Here is a 24,496-nt window from a genome sequence, read left to right on the forward strand (position 1 = left end):
AATGGGAAGCTAACGGAAAGAAATTCCCTGGTCAACTAGAGGCAGGCAACTTTCTGCACATAAGAAAAATATTTATTTACTTACGCTGTCTGTGATGAATCTGGCAAAATCAACCTGTGTAGATTTACAGGGAGAGGAAAATAAGTAATTGAAACAACAGGTTAAGTGAGTCAACCCAAAGCAAATGTGGAGTAGCTGCAGTTGAGCAGCCTGCTGGCAGGGGAGTGCTGCATGTCCCCCTACAGGTTTATCCTCAAGACGACAAGCTATTCACACTGTTACTGAATGTGCTAAAGCACAGTAAAACACATAAGAATTGAAACCATGTATTATATAGGACAAACTACTGAAGCTATATTGTCTTATTCAACAGGATACTACTGTTTCTGTAAGCTTCCTGCAGTGTTCTTATTAAAGCTTGAAGAGGACTCGTTGTTGAGCAAATGGGGAAAGTGGATACATGAAGAAACTTCTGATATGGCAGTCTTGCTAACACTGTTTGGAAGTAATGCTGAAGTAGCCAGACTTCAGTCAGTTAATGCTGCTTTAACCAAGTTTAAAAGTATGACTGGCTCCTCTGGTTTTGTGCTTTCTTATTTTACCTGTGCGTGACTAGGTATCTCTAATTTGTTTTATGCTTTAACAGTTTAGCTTTGTGTTTTATTTCTACAACTGTGAGCAACATATTACAAACAGGGGTTTTCTGGCATGTTTACTGACTGATTATTTTTTATTTTTCCCTCGCCCACCCTTGGTCTCAAGATGAGTGTCATATGGTAAAATGTAGTCACTGTTTCAGTTGCTTTAGTTTTTACTTAAGGTGATACTATTTGCTCAAATCATATTCTTTACTGATAACTTCACTAATTTAGGATTCTGTCATGATAAAACTTCCTATATTTTATAAAATTAATACAGCAATGGAATTATGTGACTGGCTTAAGTGCTAGAGGCATCTACTCCGTGGTGTTATCTCATGTGAGACATTGCTATGTACATTTATCATTGTGAATTAGAGACTTGTGTCTATATACTCATACACAAATCAGCTTATTTATTCTTCTAGCACAGGAAAGGTCTGTTGCACTGGAATATAGTGTTTGTTTGAGAAGAATTTATTGAAGTTACTGATTGGTTTGTGAAGGCACAAGAAAAAGTGTTAAGTAAAAGAAAGGTCAATTTACTTGAATAACTCGGTGCCTTTCTGTATTGCGACTGCATTGTAGAAAACACCTGTACAAAGACTTAAGTAATGTCCTGATTATTGCATTGTTTCTTATGGGAGCATGGACTCATAACAGTTGTTAAAATAACCACTTTAAATATGTGTATAAGCCTCAGAAGGAAAAATGTCTCTTGTATTTGTAAAGTCTGTCACTGCATTTGCATTGGAAGGGCAAGTTAAAAATGTGATTGTGCAAGAGCTTTCTAGCTTTCTGTTTTATACTTTGAAAATATAAATGTGAATTGCCTTTCCTTTGGTTGACTTGAAATGACTGTTAAATGCTCATGTCATATTCTCAATTGTTCACATGTGAAATTGTTTTTTTTAATTGCTATCCAAAATGCAATGGGTTTAATATGACTAGAGTCTTCCTTATAAGTGTCTGAAATAATAAGTTGTTGTGATGTTAGCATTTATATTGCTGATACATTTAATCTCTATATAGATTGGTTAGAATCATCATTTTAAACTTCGTGATGATTGAGTTCACAAGGTTAACAAAATTCTGGGGCTAGTAAGAAGCAACATATTGCAGGGCTTCTACAAGCCGGCCTTAACTCTAATAATTACTTACATGTTTAAAGTCACCTTACCTGATGGATTTAGATGGTCTTGAGACCTGGACATAACTCTCAACTCGGGTAACTGATAGCAGAAGATGGGAGTAAATTCAGTTCAGAGGATGGGAGTAAATTAAGCTGATCGCTGGTTGTGATAAGGGTTTACCTGCTGCTTCTCTCCCAGGGCCTCAGGGTGAAATGCTGAGTTTTCTGTACATGAACTTAGTTGCTTTAAAAACAAGACAAAAAACAAAATTACACTTTTGCGGCATGAAAAAAAGGTAGCGTTCTCAACTTGCTTTTTATGCATCGGAAAGTCATTTACTGCCATGTCCTGGAAATGGATAGTAAGAGTTGCTTGGAGAAGATGATTAAAGGTTATAGCAAAGAGAGACTTGATTTCTCAGTATCCACCTTAGAAGACTGTATATAGAGGGAGATCTTTACCTTCCTTGCTTTCTAAAGGGATCTTTTCCCATGTTCTGTAGAAACATGCCTCTTGCCTTTCTAAGCATCTGAACAGCCATCTACAAAGTTCTCTATGGGAGAGCTCTCTAAAAGACAGACTTCAGACTTGCATCCTAATGAATCTGGAAAAAAAAAAAAAAAAGTTTCTGCACATAACTCTGGCCCTTGACAGACTTCATTCCACCACTGCAGGATTTGAAGACAGGAGGTTCTTCAGCCTCCTTTCGAAGGGAAAAAAATAATAAAAGCCATTTCAAGATCTTTGAAAGCCTACTTGTAACACTTGACTTCTTAATAGACCTTAAGGACAGTGATGAACACTTAAGTGTGTTCTGTCTCAAGCTTGGTAAGCATAAATTTTCAGCGTTAAGATCAGAGAAAACTATTGTCATAACACCTGCCCCTTCCTTCTGTGCCTGATGGGTTTTGTTGTTGGAGGGTTTTTTGAGCAGGTATTTAGCCATGTGGTTTAATAGCTCTATGCTGCCTGCCACTTTGATACAGTTTTCTTCTGTTCACTGTTCATTGCTCTGAATTTTGTCTAAGCAGTCTAAATCTCATGTTGTCTTTTTAATATTTCATTTTCTGTAAATAATGTAGTAGATGGCTTTTATTTTGTGACTGGCTTCTCTTATGTCTTTATTGTTGAGGGAAGAGACAGGGTGGAAACAGTTCTTGTTTGAGTATGCTCTTAATGGAATAAAAAAAAGCCTCATTGTTTTGTTTTAAGAATAGCAGGATTTTTTCCCCCCCAATTGAATGAGGATGTGGACTAATGTCCACTTCTAAGGAATATATTAATGTTGACCTTATTTATACTGTAGTTTCACAAGGACCATCTAATGTGTGTATGTGCACATATATGTACACATGCAAACAGTAATAGAAACCTTTAATGTAGTTATTTCTAAGTGTGGATAAGAAATGACATTTTTAAACTACTGAAGATGGAGTTAAGTGCAAACTCATTTTAAGTCTAGTCTTTGAAGTCCACAACGGTGCTTTTGACAATGTTATCCCATATCTAAAAGCCTCATTCATAAGTATATATTAAGATGTAGGTATGTTTATATGAATGTTTAACATAGTTTATATAAAAACAATGTAAATTTTGTTTCTACAGACAATAAATGTTTTAACACAACTTTTGCCTATAAATAATTCAGTGACTTGATTCAATAGTTATTAATGTTTGGTGTCATTTTCAGAGTATTTTACGGGGGGGGGGGGGGGAGGGGAGTACAAAAATCTTATCCCTTATGTTACTGGGAGTTTTCTGTCTTCATACCCAAAGTAACTACCTGAGGTTGGAACAGGCTTTTTTTGCTTAACCTTTCATTAATGCTGAAGGTTCTTGTGCTGTAAAAAATGTTACTTATACTTTATCTTTTGTACCAGGTTCTACAGTCTTTAATGTGCTCTTCCCCTCAGCTACTGGTGTATTTTTTCCAACGGTCTTCACCTGTGTGAAGACTTGCTGTGAAGACGGCCTCATTAGGTGCCTTTCTGTCCAGAAGCATTACTGATCTATGCGAACTGCTCTCTCTTCTGCTCAGTTCCTGCAATATCTGAAAATAACAATCAGCTGCTCATGTGTGACTCGGCTCTTTTTTCGGAAACGCCACCGCAAAAAAAAGCCACTCTTTATCTGATATTTTTGTCTTTCTACCTTTTTTCCCTCCCGGCCTACAAAGGGTTGGAGAGGAGTGTGGCAGCTCCCGCTGGTGCGGCCCAGGGTGCCACCCCCACCCCCCCGCTCCCTCACGGCCGGGGAGGGGAGACGCGGCGCGACGGAGGGGCACCGGCGGAGCTGCTGCTGCGTGTCCCGGTCTCCCCGAAGGAAGAGCCCCGGGGGCAGGACGGGGCACGGCCTGAGCAGGTAACTGCTCCAGGGAGCGTGCGCAGACGGGGAAGGCAGCTGGAAGGAATCTGAGGTACTCGCCTATCCCGCCGCAGGGGAGCGGCCCCCCGTTCCCAGAAACGGTGTCCGGACCCCCAAAGCGCCCTCCCTCCTTCTCCCCCGGCACCGAAAGAAGGCGAGCCCCTTCCCCTGCCCGCGCCCCCGGTTGCCTCCCTGTGCCCGGCTGACGGGCGCCACCCCCTTCCACCCGCAGGGCGAGGCTGGCCCGGGGCGCCTCGGCACCCCTCTCCTCCGACCCTAACCCCGCAGGGTACCGCCGCTCCGCTTCCTTCCTCCCCGCCCTCCTTCCCCCGCCGCCGCCGCTCCCGGCGGCCCGAGGCGGCGCAGCGGCTCTGGCGCAGTCTCGCGACACTTCCCGCAGCGCCCAGCCGAGCCGAGCCGCGCCGCGCCGCTTGCTCCGGCAGCAGCAGCAGCCGCCCGCGGCGGGGAGAACCAGCTGCTCCGCGCACCCTCGCCACGCCGCACGCACCGGCCGGCGAGGGGAAGACGCCCACCCCCACGACTCGGAAACAGGCGCCTCCGGGCGCCCGGGCTCGGCCGCGCTTTCTCCCGGGCTGCTCTGCCCGGCGGCAGCGGGGACCCAGGTGGCTGGCAGGAGCTGAAGGCTGAGCCTCTTTTCTTGCCCAATTTCTTTTTTTTTTTTTTTTTTCTTTCTTATTATATACGAATACATACGCTGAGGGAAGCCGAGGTGCCGCTAGCAGGACGCAGAATGCAGCCGGGCTGCAGCGGGTGCTGAGAGCGGCGGCCGCCGGAGGAGGGAGCGGCTCTGTCAAGCAGCCTCTTCTCCTTCCCGTGGCGGCGGCTCGGGCTGTCTCTCGCCCCCTTCGCCGTAGGCAGCCGCCTCAAACTTTCAGCCTGTTTCCTCCGCCAGGCAAAGCCCAGCTCGACATAAATGGGTGAGTTCAAACCGCCGGCTCCGAGTTGGCGGTGCTGGGGGGGCCGGCTGGGGCTCCCGCCCGGCGGGTGGGGTGCTTGCCGCCGACGCGGCGGAGGGCCGGGGGCGGCGGAGGGGGAGCTGGCCGCCACCAGCCTCCGCTCCTCCGCCTCTTGGCTTTTAACTTCTCCTCCCCTCCCCCGGCCGAGTCAATAATTGTTTTCATGTGACAGGCGGAGAGGTCGGGGTTTGCGGCGGCGGAGCGAGGGCCAGGCGCCCCTCAGGGCTGCCGCGGTGGGCGATCCCCAGCGGGGCTGACAGGGTCACAAGCCCTCCCGTGCACCGGCTGGCCAGCCTCGCCCCCTTCCCGCCGGGCACAGCCACCCCCGGGTAGCCTGGGGTGTGGTGGCGCCGGGCCGGGCGGAGAGCGAGGGGACACCGCCGCCCCGAACGCGCAGGTTGCGCTCCTTCGGCCGAGGGGCTGAGAGAGGGCGCGGGGCGGCCTGTGGGGACGTGCCGTGCTGTGCCGTACGGCCCCACCCCGCCGCAAGGGGGCGGCCGTTGGGGCCGTTGCGGCCGATGCGCGGGGGTCGTTGGAAGCGTTGCGGTTGGGGGTGGGGGGGGCGGTTGCGCTCGGCAGCCGCTGCCCGTGAGGTGGCTCCCGCGGACTTCGGGAAGAGGCTGCGCCTGCTTGCCCGGCGCGGGGTGGGCATCGCCCGCTACCTGTGCGGCGAGGGAGGCGTGGGCAGCGGGAGGATGGGGGATGAATTGTCCCATTATGCGGGGCGAGGAGGCGAGGCGCCGGCGGCGGTGGCAGCAGCGGTGCCAGGCGCGGGCCGGCTGAGCGATGCGCCCCGGGGTGTCGCTGGAGCGGCGCTGGCCCGCGGCTCCCTCTGCCCAGCACGGTGCCCGGCGGAAAACGAGGGATTGGAGGGAACAAAAGAAACCGCCCGCTGTCGGTAGGCAGCCCTGAGTATACCCGCTCCGAGATAACGGCGTGTAGATGTCCTCAGGCCCCCATCTGCCCGCTTTGCTCACGGTAGCGGAAATGCTGTTGGACTGAGGGGGAACCTGAGAGCAGCATCACTGAACCGACTAAATAGAATGTGTTACGTGGGCAGACATTTTACACAATTTTACCTGTTGTAATACAGTGACGTTGGGAATATAGTAGGAAAAAAATGGTCCCTTTGTTCTTTGAGAGATTAGTTTGCGGGATACTATTAGAGTGATGCACAAATGCAGTACCCGAATGTTACAAGATTAAGCACTAGCTTTTCTCTATTGACTTTCAGTTAGTCCTCTGGTTCAGGCTGAAATGCATTCACCCCTATGCAGCTCATTCAGCTGTATTGATCTGGGTGAACTCTGATGCTGCTGACAGGGGGCCAGCATCCCAGACCGCCACATTTAATTGGGTGCATTGTAGAAGACTCTGTTAGGGTTGGTTTGCCTGCTAGCTAACACAGCTCTCAACTTCTGTCTTCTGTAGCAATAGGTAAGATTTTAAACATAGTGCTGTCATGAGGTGTAGGGTTTATAACTGCTGAATGGAGCAAAAACTGTCTTCAGTAGGGCATGGCACAGGCGCTTTTTTATATTATTTTTGTTTTCTTATCCTCTCTTGGCACGTTTATTTCTTATTAACCTTGAATTGCGATACAATGAGACTTTTCTGATTTCTACTTAATCCATAGTCCAAATATTAGCCTTTTTTTAGCTTCACAGTACAAAAGATTAAGGAAAGCAATGAAGGATCAGTGAAGTAACTTGCACTGATAGAGCTCTTAGAAAGGTTTTTGAGTACTGTAACTTAGCAGTGAAGGCCATCTTTTATCCCTTCACCTGCCTTCCCTCCCCTGGGCTAGCCAGGGTTGTACACATATGGCTTCTTTAAAGCTCATTTGGGTAATGACTTTCCCAAATCACTGTGATTCAGTCAGACTTTTCTTTGCAAAATGGGAGTGGAGGGAAGGTAGATATGGTTTCATTGTTGTTCATATCTTTAAATGGTAAGTGATTCTTGTAGTTTAAAAACAAATAGAAAAATTGTGCAAGGAAGTGAAGATATGAATAGTATGAAAGCAAAATCTTGCTGGGAGATATCAAATGAAAACAGAGTTTTATTAAGAACATTTTTAACATTGTTAGCATTTTGAAAGACATTTTAGATGCCGAAAAGAATAGGTGAATTCTTTACATGTACTACAGTGGTAAGATTCCTAATGTTTTCTTTTTACAATACATGTATGTCTTCCATTTTTCTATTTATATTTTCTGTATGGCACTGCATATTGTTATTAGTCCAACCCTGTGTATGTTACACATGTGTGTATATTGAAGTTTAGTGTATGACCTCAAGCTTTTTTACAGCCCATACCCCAAACCTTGTAAGAAGTACAGCTTTATTGATGTTTTATGCAGTCTTCTGTGACGCTATAGAGTACCCTAAAGTGAACTAATTTACACTTGGAGTGGATTTGTTAGGCGAGCTGTGTGAAATAATGGTGGTAGTCCTCTAAATGTAAAAGGGGGTAAGGCAAAGACCTTAAAGGTAATTGTGAATACAGTGGAACAAGCTTGGTCCCCCTCCTTAAATGTCTGAGAAATGAAGAGGTGGTGTTTTGTGGGGACTTGTGTGTGTGGGCCGTTTCTTTGTTGTTGTTGCTTTGTGTTTGTTTGGTTTTGTTTGTTTGTTTTTAAGACTACTTAAAATTGCATATGGTTAGATATGGTTAGTCTCATTTGCAAGAGCTTTGCATGCCCACACATCAGACTGTCCTGAATTTGGAGGTCCAGAAAACGAAGTAAGAAGAAGGTATGGTAGCTACTTTGGGAAACACTGGTTTGAAATGTACTGCATTCTGACGTCTTTGCAAGAGTACAGGTCTGATTCTAGAGAGCCATGTTTAACTGCCATCATCACAAACCAACTGATGTTGTACAGCTCCTTGTGTCAGGCAAGACATGCCTTCCAACTTCTGCAGTAGATGAAGAAAGATCCTTTTTTCTGCTATGCAGTCTTTGCTCATCTTCAGAGCACAGATAGTTTGTTGCATTAAATGAGGTCTGGGTCCAATACAATAATATTGCTATAAAGCTAAGCAGTTGAAGCCTTCGTGGTCAATACTTTTTCACCTTAATATTTTTCAAAGTGTTGTTAAAGCTTTTCTGTTGGGAAAGGGCAAGAGACGATACGTTGCTTTTGTTTATGTGAAATCACATTGATCACCTCTGCTGTTGCCATAGTTAGAAACTTGGATCCAGAGACAGTCTTGTACCCTTTGAACCAATTAGATTACTAATACTGGCAGACAATAGTTGTCTACATGGTTTTACATTAGCGGTTGAGAAAGATGCTTTGCTGTGAAATACCACAGCTAGTTTGTAAACACCAAAGGAATGTTACACCAAGAAGTAACGTAATCAAAAAAAAAGGATCTATACGAGAGTCTGGTTGTTCTGTACCAGTTGCAATCCCTTTTCCTGTTTTTTCCTGTTCTTAGTTGTTTTTTCCCTTTCCAAATTCTCCTCTGTCCCCTGCCGTCAACTTCTGCCCTGTTTCCCTCGTATACCCCTACCTTTTTATATTTTTTCCTCCCTCTCTACTTCTAAGTGTTTCAGACATGCCACATCCTCTTTCGCCCTCTGCCTTACCGAAGCATCAACAGAGGGAGGACTCTGAGCGCGTTTTCAGCGTGTGGGGCCACACTGACCTCCAGCAAGCGAGAGCTGTGCTTGCATCAAAACTTCTGCTTGGCCCTGTGGTGTGGCTTGGAGAGTGCTCACTGCAACGGGAGGCCCGGGGAGTTTGGTAAACTCTTAACTCTACGCTCCTATGTAAAACGAAGCGGTTTTGAGGCCTGAGCTTAGCAGTAGTTGTATAAATTACACACAGAAGATGGTAGGTATGTTTGCGGTTCTTGACTACTCTTTGACAAATTTTTGGTTCTCTCCAAAATGGTGGATTTTTTTGAGCCTTGCAGCAAAATAGCTGCAAGACCTTTATAAATGGGAATAGCATGTGTCATTCTTGTCATCCTTGAAAAGAGTTGAACAGTTTAAGCTGAATAAGCAAAAATCATAAGAAAGATGATTAGTGTGATTTTTTTCAATAAGGTTTTAAGCACCTGTAAATATAGGAAATGCTGTGTAAAAATCCTCCCCAACCTGTAAAAAGTCTTTATTCTCCTCCTCGCACGGGGTGTTATTCATTTTAATTCTTTTGTTGTCGTTGGTAGATTTGTTTCTCACATCAAGGCAGTTGCGTTGGAGGTGTTTGGGTTCAGATTTCCAGTTGTTTGGTGCCAATATTTATACAGCCTGTGAATGTCTTCATGGTCTGAGTTCAAGTGGAGTTTTCATAAACTGTGATAAAATATTTTCAGTAACCTATATAAAATTTCATACAAAAATAGCTGGCACAAAGTCTTTTTTCCTAGAAATCAAAAGATAATAGCATTTCTGTGATAAAAAGTTGTCAGAGCTGCCTTCTAAATAGATCATGATAGGGGCTGAAGTCAAGAAATATAAAATATATAAATATGCGTGTATATGTAAAAGATCATGGAAATAATTTCTAAATGTGCAGTCTTTTTTTTATGTTGATATATCTTCTACTTGCCCCTTTCAAGTAGCTCTTCTTTTCTCAGTGTCTCCCTTATAGTTTTTTTTTATATTAGCTGTTGCTTTTAGATCAGAAAGTATGATAAAGAAGAGGATACTTAAAATAGATGGTTTCTTAAAGCAGCAGAATTCTTTCTCCTTTTTGTGCTAATTAAAGATTCATATATAGAAAGTTATGGTAGCACTGAAAAGGTATTATTTTCTGCCCAGGTTTAAGGAAATATGTGTAATAATTAAAACACTTCATTGAGAAGCAGTTTTATTTTGATATTAATGCTGAGTACATACATATTTCTGTTTAAAGTGCTACTAATGCAATATATACAATTTCTGTGTAATGTTATTCAGATTGCTTCTTTTGTAATTGCTATTCACTGGATGTTAGAGTGTTTTTTTGAGAATACTGCTGGTAATAATTCTACCAGCAGTGTATCAGAATTCATACAGCAGATCAGCATCGACCTTGTACATAATGTGTTGACTCCTTCCCCACTTGAAAGGGAAGGGACGCGTGTGTTAGGTGGAGAAAAAGGAGAGCTTGGAAATGTGGAATGAGCAGCTGAAATTTCAGGTCTGAAATGTTAGAGGTCACTGACGTGCTGAAAGCAGGTTAGCCCTGATGGGATCAAAGGAGAAAAAACAGCCACAGAGAAGGTATCTGTTGTTTTGCTCTGATACTGCTGTTATACAGCAAGCTCATCAAAATGTTGATGGATTTTTGTATAGTTCCTGTCTGTGTTTTGTTTGTTTTTTTTTGTTTGTTTTTTTTTTTTAAGAGCACAGAATACAAAATCCTGGACCAGGGAGTGGATGTTTTCCCTGCATGCAAAAGCAGGAAGTAGTTTATCTGTGTTCTGTACACTGAGGAATGATGAAAAAATATATTAGGGGGAGGGGAATGAGAGAGGTGGTGAATATCAAGATTCAGTAATTCAGCTAATGTAAAAGTAATTGCTCACAGTCTGCTTCACACAGAGACGAAACACAATAAAAGCTTTAAGTCCTTCTGTGTAAGAGAACATGCAATACTGCAGTTCAGTAGTCATGGATTGTATTAGCAAATGGAGTTGACTTCCCCCCCCCTTTTTATTATTGATAATTGAGAAGCATCAGTGGAAGCCAACTCTTGAGAATGCAGTGTTAATGTCCACTTAAAAGCTGTATGGCAAGATGATTGTTGCAATGTCTCAGCTATGCTTTTTTCTTAACATACCTTGGCCTTAGAGAAAGGAGCATCCTGGATGATGAAGTGTGGAGAGGGAAAAGATATCTTTGTTCTCATTCTTAGAGCAGTTTGTATTCCAATGTGGGTGTCACTGAGAATTTGTGCTTCTGTTTTAGGATGAAGAGTTGTCGAGAGTTGTGGATCAGAAATTTTACATCTGTGCTGAAACAATTCTCTTTAGCAACAAGGATAATGCAGTATAGAAAGCTGAGCAGTTATATGATGAAAATATCCTTAATTTCTAAGTAATTGATAGTGTCAGTGTAAAGAGATGCCTTTTGAACTCTGCCTTTGAGTTTCATTAGAAGTATTGTACAGATGAGAAAAGTTCCTTTTTTGTCTCCTCACTCCTTTATACTGTGCAGCTAAATAAATCACTTCTGATGACTGAAACCAGTTCACACCAAAAACAGTGTAAGTCTATTCATTTATTTGAACACCAAAGTCAACATTGGTGTGCAACTCTTTAGGGAACTAATGCTTTTTCAAAAATTTCAATATTGATCTCGATTTGTTGTATTTGCAAGTCAAGGCCCAACTTGATCCCATGGCAGACAGGTTGTGTCCTGGTTTGAATGACACAGGATTAATTTATCTTTCAGTAATTTTACTTTTTGGTAAGGTCTTTTCTAATGCTTGGGAAAACTGTACTTTTAGAAGACTCTAGTGTCTGAATTTGAAAATATTTACTTTATAGCTAGCTATGGCATGTGGGTTTCAAGGTCTCAGTGTTTTTGAGCTAGACAGGTGTGGGGATGAGGAGTAATACCTGAGCACTTGACCCAAGCTGGCCTACAGGGTTATTTCATACCATGAACGTCACATTCAGTATGAATTGGAAAGTTTGTTGAGGAGTTCCTCTCTTCTATGATGGCTGAGATCCTGAGAACTTCCTGCACCAGTGCCGGACCCCTGAGGCCTTCCCTTCTTCCCAAAGTCATAGCACTTGCAGTGTCTGTCTGCTGGGAGTGCAGAGCTTCCTACTAGATAGAATTGGCTGAGTGTAATCCTTGCATATTTTATGTTGGTATTGGAATCGATATTGACTCTTTAGTATTATTAATGTTAATTATTTAGTCTTATTCTACTAAATCTGATTATATTTCAACCCTTGGGTTTCTTTGTTTTCTCCCAGTTCCCTTTCCTGGGGGGGGGGAGGGCACCGGGTGATAGAATAATTGTCTAAATGACAACAAATTGTTTTGGGCTCTTTGAACCATAGCAGGTTAGACTAGATGATCTTTAAAGGTCCCTTCCAACCCAAACCATTCAGTGATCTATCAATTTTTAATTAGCTCTCATTGGTCATACTGCTCATGTTTAAAAATTAAGTGTTTTGTGCCCCACAAATAATTTGTAATAAGTGAATTTATGTGATCTGCCTTAAAAAAAACCCAACCAACCAAAACCAACAAAAATCTCCAGCAAAATAGAAATTCCCATGACGTTGTGTCCTCTGCTTGAAGTTTCCAGGAACTTGCTTGTTAATTTACAAAGCAACAGGTTGGTACTTTTGATTGATAACAAGGTCTCAAAAAAACACACACAAAAATCTCTTCAGGGTGTTTTCCTGTTTGTTTTGGTTTGGTTTTGTGCGAAGAAGTTCTTGGAGGTCAATGCAACTGCTGGTGCTATTCCATGCTGTATCGACTACCAGTGTCAGCCTGACTGTCTTTGTATGTAGCACTGTCTTTCCATGTAGCTGGATTTATAAAGGTTTTAGTTAAATGTCACAGAAGTGTTAGAGTATAAATGTACATGTACAGAACTTTTAATTTTTGAGCCAGATGTAAAACCATTTTTGAGAACTCTCATCTCAGGTTTAAATCAAATATTTCCTCTGTCTGTGGTTGCTGATTCATCCTCACCACTGGCAAGAAACATTTTTAATACTCTGGTAATTTGGCAGTGTTGATTATATTTTTTTTTGCCTGTGATATGCTTGTGCAGCACTGAAAATTTGTATCCTTGTGGCAGTTATAAAACTGGCAAGCAGCAAGACCTCAGCTTAATTTTTCAGTGTTTTGCTCATTCCTGCTGTTCTTTCTGTGAGGTCTCACTGAAATCTTATTGAGCCGTTAATGCTTTTCTGTCTATTTCCCACTGTAAATGGGCACACCAGAAATTCCGAAGCGTGCCCAGAAAAAGATGCCTTTGTCTTGGTGTTTCATTATGACAAGATTTAAAAAACATTTCTGCTGTGAAATTCAGAACGTTTATAAAAATGTCTTATGTCTTATGTTTCCAAATGTAAGGATTAATCACTTGCTTTGGAAGAGTGGTGGTGCTTATTTATAAACAATATTTTAATGTTTTATAGATGAAGATTGATTGCCTAGGTGTTTTTCTTTTTCATCAGCCGTATCTTATGAATGTGTCCTTATTGTCATCCACAGCTTTATGCAAAAATATTGTATCAAGACCTTTCACTCTAGGCAAGACCACCTTAAATGCCAGTGAAATAGTCTGGGTACTGTATTTTAGCAAGACTGCAGAACTGCAGCATTTGTTTAATACAAATATCCAACTTATCTGCTCAAACGATCAGATTTTAAAAAAACAAACCACACAAACCATCCAACCCCCCTCAAACAATTTCTACCAAAAAACCCAAACCCTAGAAAAACCTAACTTTCCCATCAGCTTTTAAATGACTGGGCAAAGGGAAGGGAAAGAGAAATGGGTCCAGAGAAGAAAGTCCTCTAGCCCAGATTAAGTTTGAGAAGCCTTGCCTTGAGTGCATGATCAAACAGTTTGTGACAATGGATATTTCTGAACATCTGAGACTGAGCACCAGTACTTCCAAGCAGGGTATGGTCCTACTAACTGTGGAAAAAAAAATTGCACTATGCGAAGGCTGGCCTGGTAGCAAGCAATGTGTGGAACTTCACTTGCTGATATAGTGGAAATATAAATTCCAGTTCCAGAAGAGTACAAAAGAAGTCTGCAAATTTGTGAGCCCTCATGATGTGAAAGAATTTTTCCTTAATGGCATGCACCATGCTTTATTCTTAAATTTTAGCTTTTGTTCAAGGAAATATCAAGCTGCCAACAGTTGTTGAGAGCACTAGCTTGGTAGTTTACAAACTTTACTTTTTTTTATACCTGTATTTTTAGATTGCTTATGGGAAAGAAAAGATTAATCACAATACAATCTTGAAATCTAGAGTTGGTTTAGACTTAAATATTTTAATATTGAAGTCAAATGGTTTAAACTGTCTCCAACTAGTAGATTTGAATGATTGTGATATGCTTTTGTGATTTAGTTGTGGTTTTGTTTAATGAAATGGGTAACATTTAACTTTGATTTCATTTTAAGATTCTAAGTCATTTACTGCATTGAGCTGATCATTTAACTAGTTCAGTGAATAATCTCAGCCTGATACTAGATTATTTTCTATCTTGTTTTCATTGTTAATTGCAGTATTCTTAATGTTGGAAATGTGTTCTTTGTAGCTATTTTTATTAGTAACTTTAACAACATAGTTAATTTTTCAGGTGACACAGAACTGAAACTTTTTGTGGATTTTGTTGGATTTTAGCTAGTTAGCTTATACATTTGAACATCTCAATTGCTTTCTTCTTTTTGTAACAGTCTGTGAGTCTTGTTGGTCATAGTGAGCCAAGTTTGGCTGTGTAAAACTGCTCCAACTTCATAGAGGTAGCATGTATTTAATAGAGGGATTTCTGAGTATAGTTAATCCAGTTTAGTTAACTGCTATTATTGATGGAAGTTTTTAATACAGCAGAAAGAAATACCTTCTATGATTTCTACCTTGCTTGACTGAGTACTGCTGAAGGTTTGAACTGGGTGTTCCGTGTGATGACAAGAAATGAACCTTTGAACAGCCAACTAATTTGTACAAGTAAGATCAACTCTTTCTGTTGCAAGAAACAGCCTTTCAACTGGGAGAGAAATCTTACTGCTACTGTTGCTGTTGGCTTTTGTTACAATTGCTTTTAATGTTCTTCTGCCTGGATGGCTGCTATTTCCTCTTCTGTCCAATAATCTGTTATAAAATGGGAAAGATCTTTATTTCCTTTGAAACTTTAATATAAAGTCCCTTGTATCTACTGATAATTTCATTCATCAAATACCTTTATTTAGTTGCATTTGAAAACAGTTTAAATACCCTTGTCAGTTTTACTTTGACCATTGAGGTCAACTGGAATGGTACTTGGTCTGGCCCCTCAGATACTGCCTTTCAGAGTTGCTTGCTTTGATTTGCATTAAGCATGCTACTTGTTTTTAAAACTACTTTTTGTGTGTGTGTGTTGAAGCCCCTATAAATAGTGCTTTTGATTAGCTGACATCTCAATTTTCTGACTGTGGTTCACAGAAGAGTGAGATAAGAGGCCATTTACTTTGTGATGAACTGTGACCTGACAATTCAAAGTCATCTGCCACTGGTTCAGGAGTCATGAGACATCTACTAATATGTATTCCTCTGCAATATATTTGATAGTTTGTTCACAGTTGTGCAGGAAACAGTCTTGTTTGCTCCTGTGTGTTTCTTGTTCCTTCACCTCATTCTGTCAGAAAGCGGTTGCTCCTCTTCCTGTTGCTTATAGAAGTGCATGTATGCTTCTTTCCCCTTGTAAGTAGTGTTTTTTGTCTGTCTGTTTGTTTTAATAAATCTACATCACTTTTTCTCACCTGTTTCTCAGAAAAGATGCTCTTCACCCATTTTTTTTTCTTTCTGTTCAGATACCTGATGCTCTGTCATCTTTTCTTTTCATATGCGTTTCCTTCAAATTCATATTTCCTTCTCTTTCATCTGCCTTTCAAGTACCATACTTCTCTGTTTAGGAAAATTTCCTATATACTTCACTTGCACAGTGTCAAAACTCCCTATATTAAGAAGCAAAGATCTACAGAAATCTGAAGACAATCTGGTGTGGAATACAGCAAAATTGCGGGTAATCCTTTATGAATTTTGCTTCAGAATTACAGAAACAAGAAACCTTCAGCTAGTTTCCCATAAATACCGTGTCGGGAGGGACAGGGATTGGCTGTCTTTTAGAGACTATTGCTTTAGTCTGCTGAGCATTTTCAGAGTCAGGATTGGTACCCTGGAAGGTAAATACTGAGGTGTGTGTTGCATATTGTGTTTTGCCAGCTACCTTTTTGATATTTTCTGATGGAAGGATGGTGCCTTTGGTGTGTAGAGAAAAACAGGTTGTGGAAGTTGGCAAAGCCAGATGCTGAAGTTCCAATGTTTTTTTAATTTGGAGAACTTAAAAGCAGGATGTTGCTATTTTAAGTACAATTTCAGTTTCTGTCTGGTCAAGTCTGTCAGTGTCTCTCTCTCTCAAGAACCAAAACCAAGGAGCTGATGTAAATGCAGCCTTACAAGGCAGAGATCTTAAATGCAAGAAATGTTCTTTGCTTCTCTAGACCCTCTGTTTTGGCTGCCAATTTCCTTAGCTCCAAGAGCTTGGATCATTAGAAACCAGGGAAGGTCATTAGAAGATTTTTCAAATGGTTGAGCCCAAGAACATTTTTCGTAGATGAGAGAGAAGTAGAACTTTCTACTCAGGCTTGGAAGAAGTGGTCAAGGTAGATAACATTCAGTGACAGTGTTATCTCTGCCCTGTCTAATTCTCTTGGTTGTATGGTTTTCACCTTGTCACTGTCTCCTGGATGCTATAGAAAGATTCTGTGCCAGCATCTGAGGAGGCTTTACTCATCTTGAGTAGAATCTGTCTTATTGTCACTGCCTTGTCTACACATTGTGTTCTGTTCCAGACAGTACCAGTGATGGTAACTGGGGGTGGATGGGAGGAGGAGGTTGTCAGAAGAACAATTGCTTATAAAACAATAGGGTTCATTGCCTCTGTTTATGTTTACTTGGGTTCCACAGAGCTCCATCCTGCTGCTTCCTCCCCTTTCTTCCTGCATCCTCAATGCAGCAATGGGCTTTTCTGTCTAAATGTTGACTATTGTTTGTGCTTTTGCTCCATATGCAGCTCTCCTGAACATTTGCATTCAACCAGCACACAGGGGCTCCAATTCCCTATTGGAGCAATGCTGTCATCGGGTCACAAGATGTTCTTGCTTGCAATGAAAGTCGGTGACAAGCTTTCAGATGTACTTGTTTGGCTTTCATCAGTTTTTGCTTTCAGGATTGTTCTTCTAATTTCTGTGTAGTATCTCCTTTTTTTGAGATTTACTCTAGTCATAAGCATTAAAGAAGGTCTCTTGGAAGTAAGAGTGAGTGTTTCTTCAGGTGGAGGAAACTTGAGTTCTTTAACCTGCTACCAGAGATACCTGTTAGAAACCTGTTAGAGACCCGAGTCTTCTACTCACAGCATAACCTCTGCTTTCTGAAATGCTTTGCCTTGTTCCAAATCCAGATAATTTCTTCAAGAGAAAATGAAAATAAAAAATGTTAATGGAAGTACCTCGTTGCCCAGGCCTAATTGACACATGGGATTTTGAAAAGCACCATGAAAGCAAACCAGAGAAGCTAATAGCTGTGATGTGGGAACATTTCTGTTTGTAAGAGCAAAAAAAAAAAAGTATGTTAGTTTGTGAATTCCATTTATTGTGACATCCGGAAGAAATTACCTGCAGAAACTGATTTGAGCTGAGAAAACAGAGGCATTAAAGATACAATCTAAAACTTATTTCTGCAGAATTGCATGCTGAATTCTAAAATTGAAATTGTAAGCTTTCTAATGCACAGGGTCAACAAATGCTATCTGATATGATAGCTAAGTTTATTTGCCCAAGGGTTTTCTGGAACTTGTGAATTTTTATATGCAGTAATTTCTGTTTCTCAAACAGAGTTTTTTTTCAGCACTATTACTCTTACCACAGTTTAAAGGAGAATAAAAGAACCTGATGTAAAAAGACAAGTTGCTAAGGATTATGAGCAGCCATCACATGAGACTTCATTATTAATCAAGAAAAAGTATGATATTGGTGGGTGGTAAAGGTGTTATTTTAATCAAATGTGTCCTTCCTCCAAACACTTCTACCCTGTCTTCCACTGTTGCTCACATAATTGAGCAAGTTATAGTTTAACACCTTAGGTGTGTTTTGGCTGTTTTTCAGTATTATCTAAAGGTTAGTGGAGATGGTTTAATGGTGGCATGTAAATCTTGTATTGGACCATAGTGGTGAAATGCAAATTACCTATGATCTGAGCTCTTGTACTTAACAGCTATGAGCTCCAGCACATATATAGCTTTTATAAGCACAGTACTAAGTGTCTTTTCATTTGGGTTATAAATTATGAAACTGATGAAGGAGTTCCATACTGGGCCTGACCTTCCTCTGAACGCAAAGTTTTGTGGATTGAAATGCTTGGGTTTAGGTAAAAGAGAGTTAGAAGAAAAAAAGAAAAAAGCAGATTATTTCTCTTCTTCATCAAGTCCAGGTTTTCACTGTTGTACAACACATCTTTTTGTGACAGTTTATAATGCATCAATTAAAACATGGCACTGGTTTGTAGTCACAGAATCACAGAATGGTCAGGGTTGGAAGGGACCTCTGGTGATCATCCAGTCCAAACCCCCTGCCAGAACAGGGTCGCCTACAGCAAGTTGCACAGGATGGCGTCCAGTTGGGTTTTGAATGTCTCCAGAGTGGAGACTCCACCACCTCTCTGGGCAGCCTGTGCCAGTGCTTTGCCACCCTCAAAGTAAAGAAGTTCCTCCTCATGTTAAGATGGAACTTCCTGTGTTCAAGTTTGTGCCCGTTACCTCTTGTCCTAAGAGGTTTTAGTGATTGGACCTGTCAAATGTTAAGAGCTGCTGCCCGGGTAAATATTTTACAACTGCTGTCTTAAAAATAATAGGATTCCATGAAACTGAGGGAAAACAACATAGCTTTAAAATTATTTTAAGACACCATGTTTGTCTGCAGCTGAGGCAAAGGGCTGTAACACAGTCAGAGGATTTTGGCTGTATCAAGCTGTTGCTGCCAGCAATCTCTTCCTGCAGAAATTGCCACTTCCAACAGCAGGAATACCACAACAGGATGTATCTGTGCACCACTTTGCAGTCTAGTTACTTAATGTAAGGCCCTCTTTATCAGTACTGCAAGCAAATGTGGCTAAGATGCAGAGGAGTATGTCGGATTCTCTCCATCCTCCTCCTGTGCAAAAAACTTGCTAGTTTTGGCAAAGATGAGTGGTGATAGTAACAGCTTAGGCATCTATAGTGAAATCCTCCAAGCTTGTCTGAGACCATATTCATAATTACACTTATACTTCTAGTCTGATTTTAATGAGACTAGGTGAAAGTTACTGTTCTAGAAGCACTGAAGTTTTAAAAATTAAATGTGATGCAGTGCACAATATGAACATTGTGAACAAATTGTTGACCTCTTCTCATATACCTGGGAGTTAAATGATGCTACATCATATCAATGAAAAAGTAATTGTTCCCTGGTTTTCCAATTTTATTTTTTTTTTTTTTATTTGACTTTCTACCTCAGTGTGTATCCATAAGCATCTACAAATATTATCAAGGCAACTTTGAGACTAGAATCATGTGGCAATTTTACTTGACTAGTACTTCTGAGTAATCTTAAACAGCAGTTATTTTCTTGACATCAGCTTTTCTATCCTGCTTCATTTTTATGTTGATACATTCATTCGGTAGCAATTCTCATGAATTTAGCCAAATGGTAATTTTATATATAATTGTAGGTATATTTAGCTGTAAGTAAGCTTTCTCTTTCTTGTTCTGAAGAAGTAACTAATATGCTTCCTAGCTTCTAAGTTGTCTGAGACTGTGATTTAGAAACTGCAAGAGTAGCATTGCTAACAAGTTTTTATGAATATATAGTTTGTCAAATGGAAATTATTTGTCTTTGTTTGCTTAGCTTAAGTTACAATCCTCTCTCCTTTCCTATGTAACCCAGCAATGGGTATAATCCTTTATACTTTTCAGAATTTTGAATTATTTTTATGGATATTGGAGGAGGCAGGAACTCATATTAAGATGATGGTGTTAAATGTTTCCCTCTGAATCTAATGTCTTCCATTTCTTCTGGATGGCTTCTTGTGTGCATTAGTAACTGAAGGGAAGAACAACGTTAAAACAAGTGAACCAACTTTCAAGATAATTTTGCCTGTAAGAGTCACTGTATTGCTTCAGTTACAGGTTCACAAAATGCGCATCGTCTATGAACTTGATGGCTATGTGAATAAAAAATAAGTTTGTTTGGGAACACTGTGTACTGGGAGCTTCTGCTGTATTTGAGAAGTCCCCAGGTTGATTGACCTGGTGAATTACAGTAACATTAATCTCTTTCAGTAGCAACAGCCTGATTCTAGCAGTTTGTTGTCCAGGGCAAAAGGACCACTTTGCTCTGCAGGAAAAGATGAATTAATTAGTGGAATACAAGTGCTTCCCAGATTGCCAGCCACATGAATGCCAAAGATTATCTATGCAATCTTGCTCTTTCAAAAGGGTTAAGAAAACTTGGCCCAATAAAATCTAACATGTACTATTGGATCCACAGTGGTATATAAGGGAGACTTTAGGAATACAAATGTAACTGCTGCCATTTAGAACTACCATGATCTTCTCTTTCCTTGCTTACTTGGTAGTTGCATGTGCATGAACATCTCTGATGATCAGATGTGCTTTGGCATTTTGTTAAAAAGTTTGTATCAGAGACATGAGTGTGACATAATAAATTCAGTTAGAGGCAACTACTTTGATAAGCCTAAGAAAAGTTGAACAAATTAATGATGTTTATTAAAAGTACCTGCGTGAAGTTGTTTACCACAGAATTGCTATTAGATGCATATTTTATATGGAAACACCCGATATATATATACAGAAATACAAACGCACTGACTTACTGTTGTTCTTTATTTACCTAACTGTAAACGCAAGATTTTTGCAACTAATTGTGGTCATATCCAATGCCTTAGCTGGAATATAAGTATTTCTTGTTCTGCAGGTAAATTCCACTAGAATAACTTGGTGTTTGTGTTTTTTTTTAAAAGCTGGAACCAAGCATACTGATCCTTCTTTGAAAAAAAAGAAAACTAGCTCTCCTCTTTTCCTGGAGGACAGCTCAGGCGTTATGTCAGCTGGAGTGGCTTCAGCTCTGCTGCTGCCCAAGAGAAGGGTCACATCAGGACAGCCCTAGGCCAAGTGTTCACTCTGTCCTCCAAATTAGGTTTTGGCTGGGGTCCTCTGCACAGCTCCTCTGGTTCTGTGCCTGCGTGTGCGCATATGTATGAATTGCGTAGAACGGGTCTTCTCAAATGCTTCCCATTTGTCCTAAGTGCTCCGTGGCTGCCTACTATGTTTCCAATGAGTGTGCAGACTGGGCGAACAGCGTTTGTGGCCTGTGGAAGGGGACTGAGACTAACATAAAAAGGTCCATGTGCAGTATGATTTAGGTGGCCCCTTCTGTGACTGCTCTGCTTTCTGACGGAGTGGTTCAGTGAAGATACTGTTCTAGGACTATGACCTTTAGCTCCTCCCCATTGTTTTCAAAAGGGAAATAGAAAAATATAATGTAAACCGAAAGCTGTTGTCTTAGCAGAGAAGTTGCTGTTCATTATGTAGCAGGGATTTAACCTCTTGAATATTGAAGAGTACAGGTTTTCCTTCTATTACTGTTTTTTCCTCCCCCTTGAGCTTTTCTTTTCCATGAAGCTGAATCCTTACAAATACTTTTACCAGAGTATTATTCCTGATAGTAAGTGTTGCAAAAGAAAAAATGTTAAAAAATGAACAAAATTTTGAATTTATTTTTCATGAAAATTACAATTCTTCAATAATTGCTTGCAATAAAGCAGATACAAAATGTTTAAGTTAATATTTTCTGCTACAGATATGCTACAAATCTAAGAGCTCAAGCTTTCTTAAAAATTCCACTTGATCTACATTTAAACTGTAAAGTTAGTGGATGATGATGGTTGTTGTTGTTGTTTGTTATTTATTTATTTATTTATTTATTTATTCTGTGCATTTCAGAGGTAGCATGTTGCAATGGGCATTTCTGTTTCGGTAGAGTGATGCCTCAAAAGGCTATTCAGTGGATCCTTTATCTAGAATTGTAAAATGTAATGGCATTGAGAGAGTTGAGTCTTTAGAAACTACAGATTATTTTGTTCTCTGGTTGAAGAACCCCATCTGAACTCTTCTTCCTTCCCAGATACTAACAAGGATTTAGTTATAATAATCATAGAGAACTTATAGCATGATGCCTACAATAGCTGTGATAGTTTTGGATAGGAAGGTCTTTTGGAGTCCCAGGTGGGTGTTCAGTGATTACACCACTGCATTCCCCTTTCATTAGTGCTGTGCCATCTGTAGTAAATCCTGCCAGACCTTATGTGAATCTGTCTTCCCCCTCTTCCCTCAAACATCTCTGTACCACAGCATCCCACGTTTGATTGGCCTGCCAGCTGTTCAGTGTTCCTAGAGTCCACAAAACAACGGCCTTGTAGGTCATATTTGGTTTTCAGGCCTTCTGGTCCTCCAGGACTAGGTTAGAAAACCAGCACTATTGATTGTAACATAGTTTGAGTTTTGTGTTTGGTTTTTTGTTTGTTTTGTTTTGCTTTGTTTTTGATTTGAGTTCAGAATATAAGTCATGCTTTGTCATTTGGTGTAATAAAAAGTACTTATTTTTTCCCTCCTAGTATTTTACTAAGAATTTTATTACAGCCTGTTGTATAGCAAAAGTATTGATTTTTTTTTTTTTTAAGTATGCCCATAAGCACTAAGAGTGTACTATATTCACCAGTTTGTACCTAGGTCTTTCAAACAGAACAGCACATTTGAAGGAAGATATTGTCTAGCAAGTTTTGAGCAGATGGAATTTGATGGCCAGATTGTTAACCCATTATAAAATGTACTTATAATGAAAATGTTGACAAACTATTATTTGCTACCAAATGAATCTTTGTCACTGTTTTATAAGAGAAATGTGGTGTAACAGAAAGGCAACACATTCCAACTTTTTTTGCTAATTGATCAATTTACTGTAGGTGGTAGAGAACATGAAGCCTTCTGTGGTCACTGATACCTTCTGGTAGAGGCTTATGTAGGGTTTGACGTAAGAGTAGGATTATTGTGTGATGCATGTTCATGCTGTTAGTCCTGGTTACTTTTGAACAGTTATCTTTATGCAAAAGAGAAAAGCTCTGTTGCACTCTCTTCTGAGGAAATGTAATTTGAACTTTAAAGATTTAGTGTAGAATATTTGCAGGTAGTTTGTCTAGTTTCATTTCTGGGTTTTTGGATAAGCCAATGCAACATGTGTGTTCATCATTCACATAAAGCTGAATGACTAACAAAAGTGAAAACATAAAACTTACAGTAGAGAAGCTCTTAACTCTTTGACTGCTGTGTCTAACTGTGTACGCTAATTTTAAGGTCTGCAGCGTTTGGGTGTGAAACCATACTGCTGCAGAAGGTGGTGTTGCCATATGGATGCTCTTACTTGGGTGGAATAGCACCAAAGATTTTAATAACATTTCCATTGTGCCTACATACTTCAGATGTCACCAGAAGCTGATTTAATAACGTAGTTTTTGTTGCACGTAGCAAATCTCTGTTTCTTTTCTTAATTCATTTCTTGCTTGGAAAGACACTGTACAGTAATTGAAAACAGCATAAACTGAGACACTTTTGTCTTCAAATATTGGTGGCATTATTAAACAAATGCTTATTCTGACTCGGTCAGTTTTAAGAGATCAGATTTTACTTGTAATTTAAAATGTGGCAAGGAAGCAAACTAATCAATAGGAAAAATGTTTGCAATTATCAACAAAATAATGTGTATGTGTAAGACAAATTTTGGCAATGAAAGGTGGGAATAGTTAAACTTTTAATCAATAGGGTTTTTTTTCCAGATATGCTTATTTTGAATATAGCTGAGAGGTTACATTTCAATTCCTGGTTCATAGCATTTAACATTTCAAATTTTGTATTTTAAACCCAAACCACTAAGCATTAAATTAAAAAATCTTTGTCCCTGACATTGCAGTAATGAGTTGTACTGTGCCAGTATCCAGCATGGTTGGTAATAACTAGCTTTGATTCTGTTTCATGAGTTTTTATGTCACAATTTCGATTGATGGTCATATAAGGCTAGGAATAGCTGATTGTGTTGGCATGGGAATGAACGTTCCCCTATTAGATCAAAATAACTTGAATAGCTTTTGATACTGGATTTCATTCCTAACGTGAAAAATGCCTTCTTCCAACAGAAAGAGTCTAATAGATAGAGTTTGCAAGCTGGGGCAGGTTTGACTTTCAGGCATCATGGGGTACAATATTTCAAAGAAAAATGCACCGAAAAGAGAAGTCAAATCTGTCTGCCTGAATTCTGTCATTTTATTTTGCTTTTGGCTTTAAAGGGATTCAGGTTTTGGCTGCTAATGTAGCAAGCTGTTTACCTTGGCAGAGCTGGGCCTAAGACCAGCCTTTGTTGGTTAACAGATAAAATTAGTTTGAGTTCACTGTCCATGGAGTGTTTTCTCATATCATGAATCATTGTGCAAACTGCGACACTGTTTTAGTCCAGTTCCTGAGGAGAAATCTAGCACAGCACTTCAGGAATGAGGTGTGTTGTACTTGCAGATGTGGCGTAAAGCTCAGATCGGCT

General features: G+C 40.4%; 1 protein-coding gene across 1 annotated transcript in view; it reads left to right on the top strand.

Annotated features, from left to right (window-relative positions):
* The first annotated feature begins 4,880 nt into the window (after positions 1-4,880).
* The window catches only part of SH3KBP1 (SH3 domain containing kinase binding protein 1), a 230,759-nt gene continuing 211,143 nt past the window's right edge, over positions 4,881-24,496 (top strand). The window contains exon 1 of the mRNA XM_082499340.1: positions 4,881-5,073. Coding sequence (XP_082355466.1) covers positions 5,070-5,073 — 4 coding nt within the window. The 5' untranslated portion in view covers positions 4,881-5,069. The remainder of the gene's footprint in view (positions 5,074-24,496) is intronic.

The sequence above is a fragment of the Vanellus vanellus genome, assembly GCF_965231255.1.
Source record: "Vanellus vanellus genome assembly, chromosome: 1".
Classification (NCBI taxonomy): Eukaryota; Metazoa; Chordata; class Aves; order Charadriiformes; family Charadriidae; genus Vanellus; species Vanellus vanellus.